Source organism: Clarias gariepinus, chromosome 16 (assembly GCF_024256425.1).
Source record: "Clarias gariepinus isolate MV-2021 ecotype Netherlands chromosome 16, CGAR_prim_01v2, whole genome shotgun sequence".
Classification (NCBI taxonomy): domain Eukaryota; kingdom Metazoa; phylum Chordata; class Actinopteri; order Siluriformes; family Clariidae; genus Clarias; species Clarias gariepinus.
Genome location: NC_071115.1, coordinates 18,706,549 through 18,729,817, shown reverse-complemented (window position 1 = coordinate 18,729,817; position 23,269 = coordinate 18,706,549). Strand labels below are relative to the sequence as shown.

The 23,269-nt window shown below is 37.1% G+C and overlaps 3 protein-coding genes across 3 annotated transcripts; 1 reads left to right on the top strand and 2 right to left on the bottom strand.

Moving 5' to 3' along the window:
• The first annotated feature begins 8,967 nt into the window (after positions 1-8,967).
• Positions 8,968-13,598, top strand: si:dkey-282h22.5 (uncharacterized protein LOC107988040 homolog). Its single transcript, XM_053514053.1, has 4 exons — positions 8,968-9,043; positions 9,521-9,615; positions 11,338-11,464; positions 11,831-13,598. The coding sequence occupies exons 2-4, from the start codon at positions 9,522-9,524 to the stop codon at positions 12,090-12,092; spliced, it is 483 nt and encodes a 160-aa protein (XP_053370028.1). The 5' UTR covers positions 8,968-9,043; position 9,521; the 3' UTR covers positions 12,093-13,598.
• Positions 13,599-13,601: 3 nt separating this feature from the next.
• Positions 13,602-16,393, bottom strand: LOC128544092 (protein NATD1-like). Its single transcript, XM_053514054.1, has 3 exons — positions 16,148-16,393; positions 15,897-16,015; positions 13,602-14,294 (listed from the first exon to the last, which is right to left on the bottom strand). Exons 1-3 carry the CDS (start codon positions 16,296-16,298, stop codon positions 14,178-14,180), a joined length of 387 nt encoding a protein of 128 aa, XP_053370029.1. The 5' UTR covers positions 16,299-16,393; the 3' UTR covers positions 13,602-14,177.
• A 527-nt stretch (positions 16,394-16,920) lies between these two features.
• dhrs7ca (dehydrogenase/reductase (SDR family) member 7Ca) lies at positions 16,921-21,993 on the bottom strand. The gene is made up of 7 exons (XM_053515167.1): positions 21,687-21,993; positions 20,943-21,115; positions 20,738-20,850; positions 18,839-19,049; positions 18,649-18,741; positions 17,949-18,101; positions 16,921-17,857 (listed from the first exon to the last, which is right to left on the bottom strand). The coding sequence occupies exons 2-7, from the start codon at positions 21,088-21,090 to the stop codon at positions 17,649-17,651; spliced, it is 927 nt and encodes a 308-aa protein (XP_053371142.1). The 5' UTR covers positions 21,091-21,115; positions 21,687-21,993; the 3' UTR covers positions 16,921-17,648.
• Positions 21,994-23,269: the final 1,276 nt, after the last annotated feature.

Below are 23,269 nucleotides of genomic sequence, written 5' to 3'. Positions count from 1 at the left end.
AATAAGTAATTTTTAGCTCTGGGTCAGAGTTGTATCGAATCTTTAACGATTTGGTTTAATTTGATTAATTGAATCAAAATTTATAACGTACACTATATTGACTACCCGTCCAGCGTTTAGCACAATTTAGTGTATCTTACCAGTTCTGGTTATCACATGGCCAACGGCTATAACACAAAATTTAGTATTTAGCAATTTATGAGCAAGGTAACACGATCTGGGCAAATGTTTAGACTTTAAAATACATGACCAAGACAACAGTACTTTATAAAGAAACGAGAATTTATTTGACTAATCTACGATACATGAAACTACACTACTTGAACGCACGCGCACACACACACACACACACACACACACACATACACACAAACAATTTGGCAAGTGAAAATGAATGAAGTTATTCTAGTACTGGTTACTAGATCAACGAAAGTCACAAGAGCAGAGTCTTGGGTTCAATCTTACGGTTTAGTTATGAAACGAGCACCAACTTCAGCAAGGTATGCAGCATTGTTTGTTTACTTGCGTTACGTTTCGTTCTCATCCTTTGGTTCACCTCCAACGAAGGGAATCATGGCGTTGCTGGTTGGTTGGTGCACTGTTGTAGAGATGACGTCAGTCGGGAAAGCCCTTCGGTGAGGCGTTGGTTGCCTGGTTACCGATGGCTGCGCTCTGGAACTTCTCCTGAGGTTTCCTTCGTTGCAGGACTTTGGAGTTCTGGCACGAAGTCTCGTTGAGAGTTCTTGAAGAGCGGATGACGCCAGCAGCGGCGGCGCAGCGCCCGCAAGGGCAAAGCCTGAGCTGCTTGGAAGATGTTGTAGGTTGCAGTTGTGATGATAACTTCTATTCTTCTCCTACTGTGGACTTCCTGAGGGTTTTTGTCCCTTGGGGGTCAGTCCGTCCCACAGGTTATTCATCCAATCGGATGTGATTGCAGGGCTTAGCCACACCTCACGTGGTCCTCCTTCCATGCATAAATGAGCCAGGTGTTTCGGCTGTCACGTGTGACCCATCCGGTTGGAGTTTTTAATACTTTATAAGAAGTAATTTTGCATGAGCTCCCTTCATGCTACCAATTACCCATGTTCACCAACATTCTTGAAATAAAGCCAGCTTGAGATTGACACCAAACATTACATATCTTACCCACTCATTCCTTCCTTTATCTAATAAAAAGGTTTGTAAATGCTGATTACACCTTGAACGTTATGCAGATTAATCAAACATATACACAGGAATAAAAGGAACTGAGTAAATATATGTAAATACGTTTTGCCCTACTGGCACACTTTAAAGATGTTTAAAATAGTGTCCATGCCGTATGCCTTTGTTCATGGAAAGGCACGTCTTCCAGAGGTCAAGAGACTGTCCAGGTGTGATGAGGCCTCTTCCTCCCCAGCTTGGGGTGGAGCTGTAAAGCTGTCTTCTTTGTTTACCGGATCGCCGATTTACACCCTCGGTTTCGGGGTCTACTTCAAAGCATCTGGCCTTGTGGAGTTTCTTAGTTTTACAGACGTCCCCCTTAAGATAGCAAACCAGATAAGGTTATCAGGATGGTGCCATGCATGCTGGAAGAGGGTGTTCAGGAATGTGATCCATTGACTGTTCTCTCTATGTCTCTATTCGCTACATCTTCAAATAGTTTTATTTTATTAGGTTCTCTCAAACGGCCTATTCCTGCATCCTATCCAATTAGGTCCAATTTTGGTAGATTTAGTTTTTTCATTTGAAATATATGTAGGGCAGATGTGTGAAAAATCTACACTGTTTTTGTTTCTTCCATTCACTTAAATTAAACCCATCTGCTGAAGGCGCTGAATGTTGATGCACAAATTTCACCATATTGTGGCGTTTTTATCGCCCGAAAGGAAGGTGCAGAGACGAGTGCGCTTATATTGCTGCCCAATGCAAATGGCTGGGAGTATTTTATTAGGTAGGACAATCTCACACACGAACATATGAGACGGCTCAAAAGAAGAACACACCTATCACACATACCCTGGCTGAAGCCACTAAACCAAACACCTTTCCCCAACACGGTGAACACATAACAGTCCCTCCCGCAAAGCATGATGGTTATTACCCGAAACCCCGCCCACGCCACATTGCCCCCACCCGAGCTGTGACCGTCCCCGGTCACCATGGCGAACTCAGTCTAGCAGGCGTGACGGTGGTCGGCGCTGGCGTTGTGAACGCCGGAGTCTTTTTGCGGGGGAAGGCGGGGCACAGCCCTCTTCCTGAGGCGGACCGGCCTCCACAGAGCTCGATGTTTTGCTGACGTGGGGCTGGTAGGGAGCGAGCCGGTCCCGGTGGAGCACGACCAATCGCGACCGCCCCGTCAACCGCACCCGGTAGACCACATCAGAGAGCTGTGCGACGACCGTGCAGGGGCCCACCCAGTGCGACATAAGCTTAGGTGAGAGCCCCCTTTTCCTTCCGGGGGAATACACCCAAACCTGCTCCCCAGTAGCAAAGTCGCGCCCCCGGCTGTGAGTATCGTACACGCGGCGCTGCTTAACCCCGGCGTCCGCCAAGTGTCTACGCGCCAATTCGTGGACACGAAACAGTTTGTCTTTCAATGAACAAAAATAATCCAAACCTGGTTTCGTGGGTAAATCCACTTGTTGCCAGCTCCTCGCCCGCGGCCTCGTTACGGTCCCCTGCGCCGAAACGGAAACAGAGCGACTGCTGCAGCTTCAACCAGTTGTCCCGCTCATCAGCCCGGAGATCTTGCAACGCCCGCAGCGCGTCACCCTCCAACGAGAGGGCCACCCGGACGGCTGTTTCTGCCGGGGACCAGCCCGCGAATTTGGCGGCTAGCTCGACCTGGGCGATGAACGCGTGGGGATCGCCGGCGCCGTTGTAGGCCGACAGGCGCAGCTGTAGGTCGCTTCGCTGGCGGACGGGGCACGGAGCTGTAGCTTGCTCCGGTGTCGGCGCCGCGTCACTGGAGGAATCCTCCCCGAGGTCCAATGCCGGAACCTGGAACGCGCCGCTCCGCTCCGGTCGCCGCTCTTTGCCCGCGCTGGCACCATCAGGGAGGGTCTTCTTCCTCCTCAGCTGCTCTGCTACTCGGCGGCCTATTTGGATCCTCCGGATTTCCTCCGGGGTGCGCTCCAACTCGCGACTCTCCATATCCCACTTCTGACACCAATGTGGCGTTTTTATCGCCCGAAAGGATGGTGGAGAGACGAGTGAGCTTATATTGCTGCCCAATGCAAATGGCTGGGAGTATTTTTATTAGGTAGGACAATCTCACACACGAACACATGAGACGGCTCAAAAGAAGAACACACCTATCACACATACCCTGGCTGAAGCCACTAAACCAAACACCTTTCCCCAACACGGTGAACACATAACAGTCCCTCCCGCAAAGCATGATGGTTATTACCTGAAACCCCGCCCACGCCACAATATTATCCTGCTGGTAATAAGCTTTAATTCACTCACACACAACCTGAAATACCAAGAATTAGAAACCAAAGTCAGAATTTTGGAGTCAGATCAGATATAATAATATTTATGTATACATTTACACATAGAAACGTTTTAGGTCAAAGGAGAATAAATTGTGTAAACAGCAGTTTATTTATTTGACAGTAAATAGCTCACCTGCACATGGATCCCTGCTTTCTGTTTTGGAGTTCAGATTTCTGGAAAACCGATTGCCTCAACTTTGTATGTTAAAAAAACCCCATCTGTTTTTTTACTTGCATAATCCTTTATACCCCATTCCACTCATTATAATATGCTTCCTGTACCAATTCAGTTCATTTTCAAGCTTAGCAGCGTACCATTGCACTATTAACAATTCAATTTAATTCAATTTAATTTGTATAGTGCTTTTAACAATTGGGGACATATGTCAGATGCTCAGCTATTTAATGACAGTGAGCTGAAGGAGTGCATAGAGGATGGTACCATATACATAAACTTTCCTCCACCAGAAACCATGACAAATGATAAGCCTATGCCTTATTTTAACCTTGGTGATGATGCTTTTGCCTTGAGGACTTATTTGATGAAGCCCTACAGTAGACTTACAGATGAAGAGCTTGTGACCAACTACAGGTTATCTAGGGGGAGACGTGGTTGTGGAGAATGCCTTTGGCATCCTTACTACTTTATCATAGAAGCTCCATTAATATGCAAACTAAATGTTACCTTAGTGATTTTAAGGGATCCATACTAACTGACAGTACAAATGTCTGTCACAAGACCAGCTGGACAGAACATCTTGCTCTTTTTTTTTTTTTTTTTTGATTGATCGGCATAACTTCAAACCCCTCCAGCATGTGAATGCTTACTGTCACTAATAGACACGTGATGAACGCTATAAAGGATGATTAGATGCAGCCTCAAATCTTTTTTTCTGATTACAAAATAAGATGTGGCAAACATATGCTGCTGAATTCAAACTTCTCAAATCGCTACACAATCCCTATGTCTTATGTTCAGTGCTGAGATTCATACCAATAAAAATAAAGATAGGTAAATATTATGATAATAAATAAATAAATATTGAAATAAATAAAAATAAAGAATATACAGGTAAGTCTGCATTACCTTCATGAAATCAGTAGAAATTGTGGCTGTCAGACTTCTTCTAAGTCCCAGTTCGACTCTTGAGGAGATGTCCTGGCCGAAACAATGGACTGAATACAATAACAATATTGAACTTGTGCTTGAGGATAAATGAAATGTCAGAATATGAAATTTAGCATAAATCTGGAACCAAGTTAACCCTGGGAATATATTAGGGACATTTTTGGCACTCTACTTCGGACTATTCATCATCCAAAGCTTTCCTCTCTCTGGAACTGGCAGCAGGAGACTGTTAATGAGGAAAAATCATATCTTAACTACAATAGCAGTTGAAATGTTAAAGCGTTTAGTTTCTTTGAGAATTTTCTTCTTCAGTGAAGTTGCCTGACCTGTTCGGGTCGCTCTATAAATTAAATAGACTACGTAGGCTACTTGGAAAGGCTACTGTATGTAGGCTACTGTGTATCACAGAGATACATGCAGCTCAGTTATAATTTAGATTTGTGTTTTATTAAATTTTTAATTAAACTGAGATTGAAAAACACTGACTTTTATAAAACTTCTGGTTTTATTAAGAAATATGACTACTGACTGCTAAAATTTAAACCTTAAACCAAATATTCAATACCAAATGTATTGGAATTCTATAATGTCAAGTTAAAAAACTTTTACTAGATATATAGGAATAAAGCACTGATTGAACCAATTGCAAAGAATGATTGTCATGCTAAGAATAGAGTCTAATAAAATATCACTGGACAAAAAACAAATGCTGACTCAAATGAGAAAGGTGAAACATAGTTATTGTAATACATATTCGTTTATTTGTTTACTCTTAATACAAACACATATGACTGTCTTTTTAACCTTTGTTCAGTTTTTCATGGGAATCTTAAAGGATTAATTCAGGTAAATTGCAGATTGCATTAACTGAATTGAATACTCAGCTGGGAGCATGATATCCACAATCATTTTCCATACCTTCAAATGATAATACCAATGAAACTATCAGTTTAAAACATTGAGACTGCACATATTCAGTGGAGGAAAGCAATTAATTTACTAATTATTTTCTATGGGTGTTTAAACAGCTATAGAAGATGGGGTGATAAACTAAGATATCATGGGTGTTCACTAACTGGTGACTGATAAAAACTCTTTGCCACTTTTAGTGTGTATGCACAGGTAAAATTATATACTCTTTTTCTGCGTTGTTACTTCTGCCTTTTTGCTGCCTGACTTGAAAGTTCTCTACCTAATATAAGTACAGATATGACTAAGTTAAGAATCATAGTTCTCTTTTGTGCACCGTTTCATGTATCTCCACATTGACTCGATTTGGCAGTTCGTTTTTAGCTTGTGCCTCAGACGTAACAGATTCTTTAGTTACATTATCAAAGGTTAAAAAATTATTCGTTAAAAAGCTCCCGATCTGCCTTTTTTACACGTATCAGAACCATGCGTGATAAAAGCTGCGTGTGCCCGTGCGCTCACAACTGCTCAACACGTTTAGGACTTCCATTTGTTCCGAGGTGGTAAAACATCAATGTTTCCTTATAATACTACAGGTGGTCCACTCTAAACTATTTACATTGGCATCCCGTGTGGTAGGAGTGAATTTAGTTTTGAAATAATAATTTTGGCAGATCACATAGTTACATGCTACTCAGTTAAAATTTTTACTTTTGTTTATTTAAATGTTCTCGGCATTCATCCAGGCTCTTTTCTGTTCTGGCACCTAGGTGGTGGAACGAACTTTCTCTAGATGTCCATACAGCAGAAACTTTGACTATCTTTAAACGACGACTCAAGACGCATCTGTTTCTGCGTCTGCCAAATGCCTAAATGTAAAATGTAAATGTAAATGTTACAAAAATGGCTAAAAATTAAATAAATTAGTTTTAAATAAAACTCTTACGTTGTATTGTTTAAAAGCTAAGGAATAAACTTTTATGTTATGACCACCATTATTTTTAAGACTCAATATCTTAAAATTAAAAATAAAATTGGAAAAAATTTTATATCAAGTTAGGATATTTTAAAATTGTGACACTTAGGATATTTTACCACTTACAGAATCACAATACTAATCAAATCAGCACCATGTATCATGATACTATTGTATCAGGTAGTCCCAACTCTATTTATAATTATTAATAATATTATATAATTATTTATTATTATTATTTACAGCTTGGTCAACTACTAGGTGTTTGTGCCAGTGACAAGGATCAGATAAAGACATATTAATTTTCATTTATACTGATAATATAGTACTCAAAAAAAAAACGTCCATTTATGATAAATGCTGTGCTGTGTTGTACCTACTGATTGACAAAAGAAATGTTGCACTATACAGTATAATACAATACTTCTACTGTTAAAAAAACCTGAAATCTAGTTTACAATATTGTTTGCCTTTATCGTGAATGACCTAACTTACATCTTCTAAAGGGGTGCCATGCTTGAAATCTGCCATGTCATTATGTCATGGTATCAGAAGTAAGGAAAAGCTTCTGATTGTGCATCTTGTCTTATATGACCTCATTTTTTACTTTTAAAAAAATAATAAAAATCTAATTCAGGAGGACAGAAATTTGTTCACTTTCCAATAGTGCTACAAGCTGTGGTTTGTTCAATTCAGCCTTCCTCCAAGTCCAATTCGTTTGGGAACATTATCCAAAACACTTACACACAATGATATCATCATTATGTAATTCAAGTACAAAAGTTCACATCTGCATGAGAACACGCATGTTGTTTCAGAACAAAACACTGGTTTCTATTTTGATTTCCTCTCATAAACAATGTCCATAGAAGTCCTTAAAGCAACACTCCCGTTTGATGTAACAACTTTTTTTCTTTCTTTTTTTTTGTCAGAGGCTTAATTACTGTATCCAAGGCATAATTTGGGAAGAAATTTATAAATTTGCATTTTAATAAAGAATGACGAACATCAAAGGAACATAAAACCAAAATTAAAAGAAATGCATAAAAGTAGAAGAGAAGAAACTCTAAGGGAATAACTCTTTCCTTAATATGGATTTAAACACTGCTCTTGTGTTACTCATTATCTCTCACAATGTCCTCAGACAAGGTCACTCTAATATATCTTTCATTCTGAACAGACAGTGTAGCATAAATACAATACGTATTCAAATTAGGTTTTTATTAAGTGTGTCGGTTAGAGATTTCCAGATCTACTGCTGTCATCTTTCCTGTTTCAGGCTGCTTGCTTACCAGAATGGCCCAGATGTTCCACAGACCATTACACTGAGAAGCAGGAATGCACCGCTGGAGCGATGCCCTCACATGAAGATTTTCTCTACTGGAGTCGAGCACGACCTCCGCCAATACTTGTTCTTAATCGGCACCTCTGGATTTAAATAAGTGCAACAGAGGATGTCTGTGGGTGGGACATGGATCACTTTTGTTTGATGTGAAAAGTGAGAATGGGGTGAAGCTACTGTGACTTTTTTATGTCACAGAACCTTTCTTAGCTCCTGTTTCAGCCATACCACTGCTGAGCATACAGTACCTGTCAAATCTCTGTTATAGGTTTAAAGACAGTTTCCTTATTTAATGAGCTTGTTTCATTACCACTTAAAGTCATTCCAGGCCTAAAGTCATTTTTAGAGCAGAATTTCCCCAAAATACAAAAAGTATTAATATTCTTTATACATTTACAATACCTTTAGGAAAACTGGCAGTTACTTGCAAGGTGTTATGATTATCAATTATTAATATATTGATTCCATTACTGATATAATCAAGGCATCTATTTTGTAACATTGTGGATGCTACAGTACCAAGAGAAGAATTCAAATGATACATCTTACCGACTGTACAAGGGCAAGACAATGAAACAATCCTGGAATGTAGAGTTGTTCTCATTTGATCTGTTTCTGGAAATGATCATACTTTTGGCTGTAATTACTATTCAAGCTGTGATTTAACTCCTATTTTTGATTTAATTTTAGAGCTACCTAGATAAATCATCAATTATATCCTGCGGTTTTATTTTTTGCTGAAGATGGAAAGCCATGTGGACACAGGGAGAACATTAAAAAACTCCATAGATACAGTAGGCTGAGCTTTGGGACCCTGGTGCTGTGAGGCAGCAATGTACAACTAGATATACCTATCAATTTTTAAAAGATAAAAATGTTTGTTAAGCAAATGCAAAAAAAAAATATTTTTTTTAAATAAGGGGTAAAAAACTACATAGATAAGTGTGTCATTGACCACTGTAACAATAATGTAAGTCATTAATATGAGTACTTTGATATGATCTCTCGCTTTCTTTTTACAGTTGGTCTCTCTCACTTTCTGTGGACGTGTGGAGGCGGGAGCAGGTTGAGGGATGGCTTTTGGGCTTTAGATGCTGATATAAGAGAGCAACTCTGGTCATGTTGCTTCATTGTCAGCACACACAGTTGAATTAAGCTAAGCCTTGGATATTATTGACCTCAAGAGAACGGCCATCATTTTCAAGGTATTTTACTATGACCCAGTGGTTTTGTGTTGAATATTTTCATAACAATTAAGTTGTCAGAATATATAAATATATATTTTGCCAAATGCTTATAATGTGCACAATGTGGTCACCGAGCAGAGCATGTGGAGGCTTTACACTATTAGACAATGGTACATCTGTTCTGTAATTTTATTGACACCTCAATGCATGGTCTTTATGTTAGCAAACATCCAAGATTTATGTTTTGGAAGGCGTATCATTTACATACAGATATGTGGTTACAATCCAACTTTGAACTCCTATGCCAAACTCCGCCTAACTTTGTTTTGTCCGGGAAATCTGGTGATCTAGGGATGAATATGTGAAACATATGCTATTGTTGGAATAACTGAGATCAGATGAACTCGGGAACTTAAGAATAATGTTATAATGTTTGCACTGGCTGTATATCAAAGGACTACAGAATTGAACTGATATCAGTGTTGTACTGCTCAGGATGATGAGACTGAAGAGGGATCTGATCCTGCTGGTGCTCATCTCCTTATGTGTCGCTCAAAAAAAGAGCACTCAGGTAACTTGGGAGCACAGAGGTAACAGTTTTCCTTTACTAATTTGACAATTAACTAGGTGAACCATAAATTTGTGTTGTTTTGTAATGTTTATTATGAATAATTTGCAAAAAAAGTGTTGATCATAATTTTAATAATAGATGCTTTCAGTAAGGAAAAAATACAGTAAAGTAAAAACACTTTCAAAAATGAAAGTGTTAATATTTTATTTTTATTGATTAACAAAATGAAAAGTAAATGAACAGAAGAAAACCTAAATCAAATCATTATTTTGTGTGACCACCCCTTGTCTGCTAAACCAGTTCTCGAAGAACTAACTGCGGATCTTCTGTGGACGTAGGCTGACTCAAATCCTTCTGTTTACAGTATATAATCCCAGACAGACACAATGATGTTGAGATCAGGGCTCTGTGGGTGCCAAACTACACTTCCAGGATTTCTTGTTCTTCTCTACATTAGAGACAGTTTTTAACCACATTGCCTCTCTGCCTGGTGTTGTTTTCCTGCAGCAGAATAATTTGAAGTTATTATATAATCATTTCTGATAACCCTGAACCCTTCAAATGAAATGCCCCAAACTTGCAAACTGTTGCCTGAAGCTGAGTTTTTCTACTCTCAAGCCCTTCGCTAAACAACTTGTGTCCTGCTACAGCCAAATATTTCAATTTCATATTAATTTTTCTTTTATCTGCACCCCAGTTCCTATGTTTTTGTGAATAGGTAAGTCATTTAGCCTTGATTCCATGTTGAAGATGATGTGTCTTTCATCTGCTGCATTACGTCTTCCTGGCCAACAACTGCATCTATAGTCCTCCACATTGCCAGGTTTTTGTGCTTCTTCAAATAAGTTTGAACAGCACGTTTTTCAAACACACAGCTGATTGGAAATTGTTGCCTGGGAGCAACCTTGTTGCTGCAGTATAACTACCTGCTTGTTGCTCAGTCTGGCCATGTTGTATGACCTGTGGAACTTTCTTCCACAATCTAACCAGAGTAGAAGAGTGTGGCTTTTCCTTACACGACCGTTTTAGTTTCGGTTAATGGCTGTATTTTAACCTACAAATGAAATTCCTGACTGCAACTGCAAGAACTGATGAAGTATCGGTTTGAGATCGATTTTTCTTCTGTTTGCTCACTCTGAATTTGGTAGTTTGAAAAAAGTCCATTCAAACATTTTTTCACACATGCCTAGCATTTTTGCAAAGTATAGCAGTCACCTTTAGCTCTGATTACATCACACAATGTTTCATTGTAAAAAGGTTTTCCATATGCTCCTAGAATTACATGCCTTCATGAGCTTCTCTTCTTACTCTGACGTGCCCATCACTCTCTGAATTCATTAGATTACATGAACATTTTCCATTGCTCCAAATTCCAATCTTCATGCTCCCTAGCACATTCAACCCTTTTTTGATTAGCCTTATTAGCAATTATTAGCAAATGGTTTTCTTATGGCCACAGCACTGTTTAGTCCCATTCCTCTGAGTTCTCATCACATTATACATGATGACTATAACATTGTTTATGCATATAATTTTTTTTTATTTTACTATTAAATAGTATTTTTTAACCATGCACCAAGTGTTTAAGAGCTCATTCTGCAGGTAAAACAAAATGCCTTTTATAAACGACCAACACTCCACCACTGAGCTCCTACCCATTATATGGGCACATACTACTCAATGAATATACATGCATTAAGTATTATTTCTATATTTTTTTGCCTAACTGCTTACCTCATAGAAAAAACAAATGGCAAAAGCTGCTCAAACATGACCCAAGTGCTGGACAACTGGAAATATGCTATCCTCCACCAGGTGAAGCAGATGTTGGTGAATGACTATGCTTCAGTCTTACCTGAATATGTGAGGTAAGTAAATGGCTGTACAGGATGCATAAAAGAAATGCACCAAATTTTCTTGTGATGAGTCATTCTTACTTCACCAGAGCAATGGCCAAGGCCATGTGCAAAAACAATTACTTGAAAAATGAGTGTGTGTAGTTTTGAATAATTATAATCAAATCACATTACCCAACTTACAGATTTTATATTTGTTCCAGTCATATGTTAACTTGCCAGTTACTGGCACTGAGTCAGTTCCTATAATGATAAAAAAGAAAGGGAAAAAAGGACATTGTGCCATGAAATTACCTCATACATGGCAACAATTTCTGTAAAATTTAAGAGACATGATTGCCAAACATCTTTTCTGTATTTCTGTTTTAATTTTCACAGGATCAAGTCTCTGTCTGATGCAGTAGATGACCTCTACAAACAATTCAACACAATGAAAGAAAACCTGGCTAAACTCACCAATAAATTTGATAAGGTGGAGGAATTCGTGGACGAACTGCAAGCAGGGAAAATACCCAAAGCCTGGCTGTGGAAGCCACCACAGCGTCCAACTGTGAGAGTGCCAACTCAAACACCAATGAGGGCATCAGGTAGAGGGCAGTGGGTTCGGAGAGCAAGAGCCAGGAGAGGCCCTGTCACTTAGTGGGCATCTTTTAGTGGGATATTGACAAAAGGTGTTTAATTACACACACTATTAGCAAAAAGTTCCTTCTCTGTTTCTTCTATGAAAAAATACAACAAGCCCATAAGGGTTTTAAATACCTTTGAATGGGATTTCTTCATTACACAGCAAGAATAAGGATACAATGGAACCTTGGATTACAAGCATAATTCGTTCTGGAAGCGGGCTTGTATTCCAAAAAACTCATAAATCAAATCAAATTTTCCCAAAAGAAATAATTCACATTATTCATTCCACAGCCCCAAAAAATAAATACATAAAAATAATGAACACAAAATATTAGGTAAAAATAAAACAAATTAACCTGCACTTTACCTTTAAAAAAAGTGAAAAAATAAATCCAGACAGATAAGTGTTTCTGTTTGTGCGCACAGCCACTGTGTGAGTATGTGTGTGTGTGTGTGTGCGCGTGCGTGTGTGAAGCTAAAGTAAGGAGCCCCTCCTCCTCTCCGCCTTCTCGTCTTACACACTTACCCTTCCTCCACTCTTTTTACATACGCGCACACAACAGAACCAATTTTATAAGAAAAATAAACAAGAAATCTCTCTAATGACACTCGATTAAGCAACACACTAATGGAATCACTGCTGTAAAGTAAAAATAAAACAAATTAAACGGCACTTTACCTTTGAAAAGAATCGAGACAGAGCAAGGTTTCTGTGTAGAGCAGAGAGAAAGGGTGTATGTGTGTCTGTGAAGGCGAAAGTAGGACGGTCTGTGTCTCTGTGTGTGGTACAGTATCCAATGGCGCGTGCGCACAGACACAAAGAGCAGGCTGAGCCTTGAGCAGAGAGAGAAAATGGATTTTTAACCTCTCTAATGAGATTTGCTTTTGCTTTACACGCGCTGTATACACGCATACAGACACAAAATAAAATGTTTTACGTGCACACACGTGGTCACAGTGTTATAGTAAAAACAAGAAGCACATGCGTGATACATGATACTCGGGACTCGTAAACCAAGACTTGTTAGTTTTCCAAGTCAGAATTTATTAAAAATCTTTGCTCGTCATGCAGAACACTCGCAAACAGCATTGCTCGCAATCCAAGGTTTCACTGTACATAGTTTCTTATACAACTTCATAAAAAAAGAAAAATACTGACAAATGGAGTTAGAATTATTTTCACTATAGGAAAAATTTTAGGTGATGTATTTTTATTGAGAAGCTTTGCATACAATATCTAGTTTTAAGGTTAGCAGCCAAATCAGCAGGGCTGATTACTCTTGCTTTGGCAAATCTATATAATATATAAAGTTTGAGTGATAAAAATATATAAATACAATTAGCTCTTTATCAGGTACCAGGTATATTATGATCACAGATATTATGTTGAATGTGTGCAATAATAATAAAAATTACAAATGGGTTTAAAAGTTTTAAATTTTTCATGAGTCTTTGATTAATGATGGAGATATGAAATATAGACAATTTACTTTTATATTTAATTCACTAGTTCTTCAGACAATGCTGTTTATTTCTTTCAATGCAGCTGCAAGAAAATAATGGAACAGCCTAAGTTTATACACAACTTTATAATCATCCAGGACTATTCCAGATTTTTATCTTTATAAACAAAAGACAATGGATGAGTTAATAAGTCCTTTCAACTCTTCTTCTTGTCACGTTCCTGACAAATGTTTTAATGTTTTAATGACTTTGTTAAATTAATTCAGATTTTCTACAGTATGTGTAAATTCTGCAGTAGGCAGTCTGTTCTAGTTGGGCGTACAATGAAACCTGTATGCAAACTGTTGATTAAATAAAGGCAATAAAGTGTTCATCAGGCTTCATCCATTCCGTCCATCTGGTCAGTTTTAAAACAACAAGATTCTAACAGAGTATAGCATTTATACAGTATGTACATCAGTAATTTAAGCATCTGTATAGTTTTAAAACCAATGGTCACCCCAAAACTGACTGCTTTAATGAACACTGTTAAATTAGCAGCTCAGACTGGATTCTGTGACTGCAGCTGTAATGAAATGGAAGTCCTTGCTATAGAGCTGGTGCTCATTTGGTGCTCATTTGGTGCTCTAAAATATTAGTTTTCAATGTGCAAGTGGTATCCATGATGTGGATTTTCATCAACATATTTTTTAATATACCAACAAAAGATGCTTGCTTTTAGTCTTTCTTCAACCACAAAGTCGAGTGCAGCCTGTATTGGAAAAAAGGTACAATTTGTTAGATCTATTGAGTAACCTATTGTGTTGCTAAATGTGTTAATAGGATTTCGCTCAGGAAAATATTATGTGAAATACGAAATGTGATGCCCATTAAACCAACATATTTAACTGTTGGCATAATTTGCTTACTTACTTATGGCACTGCATTAAATCAATGTGGTGGGTTGTTAAATGTATAAATACCTAACATGCATTTTACCTCATTGGTTTCTAACAATGAAATATGTAATAATAACGTAACATATGAGTCATACTACAGGAAAGGTGGAATTTGGGTCATAAAATTCTCCTGAAATGTATTTCTTCCTTCACACCTAGAACTTCTTTAATTGCAACAGCTTCCTTTATTCTTTTAAGTGGAACGTAAGTAACGTTATTTCTCTTCCAGGTAACACCAATGATTGCAACAATAATGGGAATTTAGAGAAAAATCTTAACTGTTTGCAAAACAGCCTCCATGTGTAAGACCACATGGTTTTCAGTTATGTCAAAATCAACGAATTATTAGATGTAGTCAGTTTTTATGGGCAACATTTGACAGTTATAATTATAAAATGAGTAACACCAATTACGAGCTTAAAAGCTTCCCCTAAAATTGCTATATGAATTCTGACATTTCAAAACAAATGAAGAGAGACATCTGACATGCCTTTTGCACTGGTCCAGTGCTCTTCATCTAGTGACCTCTGACAGGAACAACTACAAATTGTCAAATGTATTTCTAAATAAAACTCCCTGTGTAACAGAAACCAATGACATAGTTTGGGGTGACTGACATTTATTTCACATTATTCATTATACATCAATTATTGTTTTGTGGTTTTAGTGTTTAACCTATTTTAATAGATATTATTGTAATTATTTATCAAATTTATTTCAAGTAAAAAATCTTTATCACATGAAAGTAAAAATCTTTATCCCATGAAAGTAAAAATAAATAAATAATGTATTTCACCCACTCAGTCATCGTCTATACCGCTTAATCATGTATACATTGTTGTGGGACGGGGTACACCCTGGACAGGATGCCAAACCATTGCAGGGCACACACATGCTGCACACACACTAAGGGCAATTTGGGAATGTCAGTTAGGCTAATCTGCATGTCTTTGAATTCCATGCACACAGAGGTGGTAATTGAACCTGGTCAGGAATCAAACCTGGACCCTGGAGGTGCAAGGTGACTGTGCTAACCACTAAGCCACTGTGCTGTCTCATGTATATCATTAAATGTTAACACATATACTGTATATACACGAACATACTGTATACAAGTATCTGCTATGTTTAATTTAAATGATTTTGGCATCAGTAAAACCGCAGTACAGCACTTTCCACCATTTTCATAGAATGACCCATATATGTTTAAATGATTTGTTAAAAAATGTACAATATTTCTTAAATTAGATTATTATTAGATTAGATTAGTTTATCACGTGTACTGTGCAATTATTTACAGTAATGCACTTTGAACGGGCTCAGTGGTCTATGAGTGTTTGTGCACGTATGCCCTGAATTGTGTTGGTAACTATTTATTACGTGATTACATTTATGCCTGGTATTTAAGCATGTACCTTGGCGAGACTGGCAGCTACTCCTTTACCTCTGGAACTTTCTGGAACTTCCGTGGACAGCAAATGCACGCGCCCGTCACTTACGTGCGCGTACTTAAGCACCGCGTTTTGCTCTTTACCTTTAACACACGGTAAAAACGCAAGAGTTAGTTTAAAAGTGATTTATTTACAATATTTGTCTTTGGCGTTAAGGGATATAGAGTAAATAAGAACCATATTCGATATGAAAAAAGAAATGTGTTAGACGTCACCTCCGTGGTCCAGTCTGACGGTAAACCTACACTGTTTCCTGTCGTGAATCACTCGGTACGGCGCGCTACTTAGAACACCGAACTGAGTTGTGCTTAATTTGATTTTGGTCAGCGTCCGAGCGGCTGTAAAGACGCCGTGTCGAGAGAGCATTGTGTACAGCACTGTGTCTCAATACAGCACTCGAAAACGTCATTTATAAAAACGACTTGTTCGTGCTATCAGCCATGTTTATGAATGCGAGTCGACGAAAGCAAGAAAATTCCTCAGATGAACACAAGAGGGCGCTCGTGTAACTTCACCAACTTCACATAGGCTCTCACAAAAATGGTCATCGCCAAGTTCTTTTAAAATATACAACAAAAATACAGTGTATATATATATATATATATATATATAAGTTCAGCCTTTATTGTTCGTCAATTAGTAATTCATTAATATAAATGCAATTATATAAATGCAATTATAACTTTATCATTTTTTATACAATTATTTTTTGAATGAATCAAAAATAAAGTATGTATATTCTTCTTGCCAGTATTTAGTATTATATTTAAAATAAAATTATAAACTACCACAGAGGTGGTTCAGGTGGCTAAGGCTCTAGACTGGGTTGTTTATCTGAGGATCCGGGTTGATGTTGGGTCCGGTTGCCGGTCGTAAGCCCAGTTACAAAGTGAAAGGGTTGACAGGAAATAAAGCTTCCAGCGTAAAACCTGTGGGAACCCTTTGACAGGAGCAGCAAAAAGAAAGACTGCACACCATTATAAACATATATATTCCACATCTTTATTACCTAATGCACCTTATGTTTACTATAGCACATTCACTGCACAATGTTGTACAGTGTACATGTTATACTGTACATTACTATATCACTATACTGTATATACTGTACCATAACTTTATTACTAAATGAATCTTCTGTTTGTAAAACACATTGTATTTATTGTAAATAGGCCACTTGTGCACTTTTGGTTAGATGCTAACTGCATTTCATTGGCTACATACATGTACTCTGCACAATGACAAGAAAATTGAATCTAATCTAATTGAATCTAATCTCCCGCAATCCAAGGATACAGATTACTTTAAATGGCATTCCCAAAATGCCCGTATGTGTGTGCCCTGCACTGGATTGGCACCCCGTCTAGTGTCAGTGTATACAGGATAAAGCGGTATAGATTATGAGTGAGTGAGAAGGTAATTAAAATATGTCAAACTGCTTCAACCATGACCAACAATGAAAATCTTAATTCAGAAGAGAGGAAAAAAAACCCATAGGCTTACAGTAATCCATTAACAAATGGAAAAAAATATTTAAAGACTGGTCATTAGAAGGAAAGCATAGAAAAATACCACAATTTCATTTTATGACATTCAGAAACAGATCTAATTGTTTTACTACAATTAACTTTTGCACTGTGAATAGTATGCTGATTTTGGCATTTAATTGTATTTTTTCATTATGTCACCAGAAAATATGCAGAAAAAGTTTGCATTTTACTGCACTGGCTCCACACCTGCACGATTTCTTACCCCTGCTGCCATAACAGCAAAAAAGAAGTTGGGAAAGAGAGAGCGAGTGTAAATAGCTGCTTTTGAGATGAAGTGAGACATGATGATTTCCTTCTGCTTACTGCCCAAAGCTTGCAGTATTGCATTGGCCATCATCTCTGGTGAAACACCTTGATATCCCTGTCCTGTTAGGACTGCAGATATAAATGAACAGGAGACAATTAGAAATCAAAAGGGACGGTGTGTGTTTGTTTTGTTTAGAAGATGATCATGAGGAAGATTTACCTGACAGGATGGAATTGCTTGAGGTGGTATGGTGTGTTGTGGGAGCAGCATTTATGAAGGTATGATTGATGGTACTAACAGAGATGCCAGACTCTTGCACCTCAGCTCTTAAGCAATCGAAGAAAGCCTGTACAGCATGTTTGGAGGCGGCATCTGCAACAGCAGACAGTCAGCATATTTAAAATATATATATATATATATATATATATATATATATATATATATATATATATATATATATATATATTGCATACACACAAAAAAAACGATTCCATATCAGTGCTTGCATTTTTCGAAGAAGAAAAAAAGATGGACAATGCAAAGCAGAAAGTTATAAACACTCATCCTGATGCGTTTTTTTCATCTTATACTACAGCTGACTAATCAAAATTGTAAATTGAGTGCCCATTAGTTATTACAATTAACCTTGTCTAAGGTTGATTGTAATAGCTCATTATTTGCTATATATTTTATGTGTTGTTTTTTAAGATACTGTGATATGGTACGTAGTTATGAAGTTACTGTATTGTTATTAAAGCTGTACAGTCTTAACATCACACACATTTTTCATTATTGCCATTTAATGATTTTAATGGTCACTTATTCTAATATAGTTAATGTAAACAAAACAATTGACATTTGAATTTAGACACAGCATTAAGGTGAGCCCTCACAGCCATCAATTCATCACCAAACTCACAAGTTGTTCGGAAGGGAACAGCCAGTTTTCCCTGAATGCTATTAACCAGGAGAATGTGTCCAGACCTTCTGGAGATCATTGAGGGAAGAACACCTGCAATCATGAAACAAGTGCACTTTAACACACCATGCCACTAATTCAATAGTGGTGAAGAAGATGATGATGTCACACTTTATAAATAATATTATACCTTTGGTCAGTGTAATTGGTCCAAAGTAGTTCACATCCATAACCATCTTGTCCATTTCCAGAGACAGAGACTGTGCAGGTGCCTTCACTTTCAGGCTGCTGTTGATGATGAGCATATCCAGGTAGCCATAACAGTCAAGTACATCTGAAACCACATCTGGCAAAGTCTCCATGTCTGTGAAGTCCAGCTCTATTAACTTGGGTGGGAATGTCTAGAAATTTGCCATTGAGAAGAAGGCGAATTAGAGGAGTTCACATTTATTGTAAACCTAAATGTTTGCAATTACATTTTTAAATGTAAAAAGGCGGGGTACAGGATGTACCCCGCCTCGTAACCTAAGTCTCCTGGGAAAGGCTTCAGGCCCCCCGCGACCCTGAATACAGGATAAAGCGGTATAGTCTACATAGTATAAGAGTGAGTGAGTACTATAAAAGAACTATTGTTGGTTCCCCATTGATTGTTTTCACACATGATTTATTCACATGACCATTTTAGTTGTTGCCACAATAACAGAATAATTGTTCAACGTAATCCTTTTACATAATGGTAATATTTTTGGTGGAAGATTTATTTACAGGTATTAGTGGCACCAACAATATATCAATTAAAAGTGTGTTAAGAAAATGATGAAAAGTGAAGAAAAACAGATTTTTTTTCCTGTCACCTGTATTTTTTTACTCTGTTATATTCACTTTATTTATAAAAGACTGCAATTAAACTGCAGATGTGTACAATACCCTTTCAGGTAAAATATGCAAAATACTCAAGCATTATTTTGCAAATTCAAAGTGATAAAAGTCACATAAATTTGATCTAATGCTATCAGGACAGCATAATTCTAAATGATTACACCCAAAATTCCTAGGGCAATAGGATCTTCTATTTAAATACATATGAAATGTTGTATAAGTCCAGGTGGTTGATCATTGCATCTAGAAACACCTCTAATAATACACAGTGGTAATGATATCTATGCAATATGTTTAGATTTTAACTACAGTCATGTTTGTGTGACTTAGGTTGCGACCACAAATATGGAATGTTATATTAATATGTAGTTCAATGAAGTTCTTTAAACAAGTCAGAATTAATCTATTTACTACCAGGGATGTTCTTGAAATGTGTTTGCACAGTTTATACAAATGAGGATGGGTTCCCTGTTGAGGCTGGTTCATCTCAAGGTTTCTTCCTATTGTCATCTCAATAAGTTTTTCCTAACCACCATTGCTGTCAGATTGTCAGACTGTAGACAGATTGTTGAAAGCACTGTATAAATAAACCATTTACAGTAGATTTGCTACAATAGTCCTAGGTTTCTTTTCACTCACCCATCATCTGTACCGCTTAATCCTGTATACCGGGTCACAGGGAGCCTGGAGCCTATCCCAATGAAACCTAGGGAACGAGGTGGGGGTACACCCTGGACACGGTGCCAATCAAACGGCACACACACTCATTCATACACTATGGGCAACTATGGGAATTAGCCTAATATGAATGTCTTTGGACTGTGGGAGGAAGCCAGAGTACCCAGAGGAAAACCACCAAGCACGGAGAGAACATGCACACTTCATACCCACAAAGGCAGAAATTGAACCTGGCTGGGAATCGAACCCGGACCCAGGAGGTGCAAGGTGACAGTGCTAACCACTAAGCCAACTTGGCGCCTTATGCGAATCCCCGATATTCCTTAATGCTACCCTTTGTTTTGTAGAATGTTTGGTACATTCTCACACACTAATTTAGAAGAAAAACCTAATTGTGTCATTTAATTAGATCCATTCTGAAAATTGCAAAAATGTAAACCAATATCACAACATACACAGTACAACTTGTATATTAGTTGAACAACTAATATAAAATTCAGTTAAGATTCACAATAAGTCTTTTTCTACTTACTAAAATGGGATCTGATTCATTGACCATCTGTTGTGCAAGAGCTTCAAGCTTTTCCCAGTCCTTTCCACAAAGGATCAGCCGGGCGCCCCGTTTATGGAAGAGTTTTGCACACTCTTAAATAACAGAGGGCCATAATCAGAACTGAACATTCAACAGTATTACATGAACTGCATGATGAAATCAATGAAATACAAGCATACTGTACCATTCCCAAGAGCTGATAATGAATCAGTTATTAGCACGACTTTGTTTTGCACAGGTGTTTTGTGCAGCAGTTGCAGTATCACATGGTACAGATGGAATATTCCTGCTGCCACCAACACCACAACAGATAGCAACAAGACTGTGGACATTTGGGACTCCTGAAAGACCTAAATACTGTAAAAATCAATCAAAATGTAAAATTAATAGTCTATGATATTTCGTGCCTTGTACAGTACATCCATTTAATTACCACATTAATGTATTTATTCACAAGTTTTACAAATCTTTAGAAAAATAAGGGCAAGTCACAAGAATATGAAAGACATTATCATAAAAAAATGACCAAATAAGAAAGCAAAAAGAAAGGATGTTTTGGGGGGTTTAATTCAGATATTTCATTTGCCATACATGAATTGTAGTAAATAAACATTTAGATTTGGTTCTAGAGTCTTTAGTGTCATGTCACTGTGTACAGCAACTATGTTTAGTGAAGAGCTATACATATTCCCCATCCCTAAATATACTCCAAGCACAAATTCCAGTGATGTAAATTACCACAGAGGCAAAAATGAAAACACTTACATTAGGTAAAGGTAAGCAAAATGGGCAGACAAATTATTTAGCCTACAAAACATTATACACTAAGCTGTCTAACCATATCTAAAGTGTGACAGTGCAATCCAACATTCAGGATTTTCAATACATTCAAAGACACCTACATAAGAAATTGTTTTGGGTGACTTACAAAATTGCAATGAAGGCTGAAGTTTGAGACTTTTTCCTTGTTTGTCCTGGTTAAATTATTATCATTTGCAAACTCTGTCCACAGCTCTACAAACAGCTCAGGTCTGAAACACTGAAGAGCGTCTCCACCAGAAGGACCTTTGAGATTTCTGTGCTTTTAATAGCACACAGCTGAAGCTGTCTGTCTGTGAAGGTTTTCAGGCATCCGTGTGACATTAAAATTTGCAGAAGTAGTAGTGTTATGTCCAGGAAGCCTCTTAAAGTTGTTCTGAATGCTTACAGTATCTGTTGGATTTCAGCAGTGCTAACACCAGATCATAGCAGGATTTAAAGCATTGTGCTATTTCAAGGGAGCAGATGGGTTTAAGTGTCAGTTTATTTTCAAAGACATGGTTAAAAATAGGTTCTGAAATATAGTTGGTAAGAATGTATTAATAATCTTTTATTACAGCAGATTCTAACACGATAATAGTAACAAGCAGTTCAAAGGTTTATAATAAACCTGATATGTTATATTAAGCCTAATATATACTAATATTTTGTAGTTTATTGTGAAAACTAATTCAAATGCTACACATCTGAATTTTACAATCTTAGTCTCAAAATACAAATGATTGAACAAATAATAAAAAAATAAACAAAATTAAATTTAAACAATTTAGTACTGTTAAGCTTTCTATATTAAGATGCTTGTTTAACATTTATGAAAGGAGAGCAGTGTCTACATTGAGGATGTCAGAGGATATTTTTTTGTCTTAATATCTAGGGTGAGAAACAACAAAAAAAAAAAAAACAGCAATGTTTTAATGCTATTACTTGATAACAGAAGTTACCTTGCTGTGCAGATCTGCCACAACATTATAACTATATTGTGAAAATGTATATGTATTATTCTTTTAAATAAGGGGAAAATGCAGATGCTGAAAAAGTGTTATGGAATAAGAGGAATAAAAGACTTCATTTTGCTGTCATTCTTTATACATTAATCATGTTTATTTAGTTTTTTCTATTATTGGATAGAAAAAGTGAAATTTTATACAAAACACTTAAATATAAAAAAGCATTGCCATAATTTATCACACAAGTAATAAAATCAACTGAAAGATTTTAAAATGTTTAATACTATTTTTAAAAATATATTTAATATTATCCAGTAATATTACATTTAGGATACAGATTTTTTTCTTACAGGAGCTGTAGCTGTCACACTTTCATCCTTGTCATCATTTTGAGTGGGTAGAGACTATGCATTTATTTATTTATTTATTTTTATAGTTATAGTTATTCGTTGTGCTAACAAATATTAACAAATATGGCCATGTTATATTTTTTGGCAGCAACATACTGAGAGTCTTAACATTTAACAGCTTCCTCAAGGAGCTTCTCTAAATGTTCAGACCAAATATGTTTGGTCAAATATTTTGACTGTCATTGGTGAATTCCAACAGATTAACAAATTAGACAACAAATGAGCTCATAAAGCCTTTCCATAACGTTCCATTGCTGAGTCAAAAACAAATCAACAAAAACATCCTGGGCTACTTTCATTTGGAGAAATAAATTTTATGCAATGTGTTAATTAGC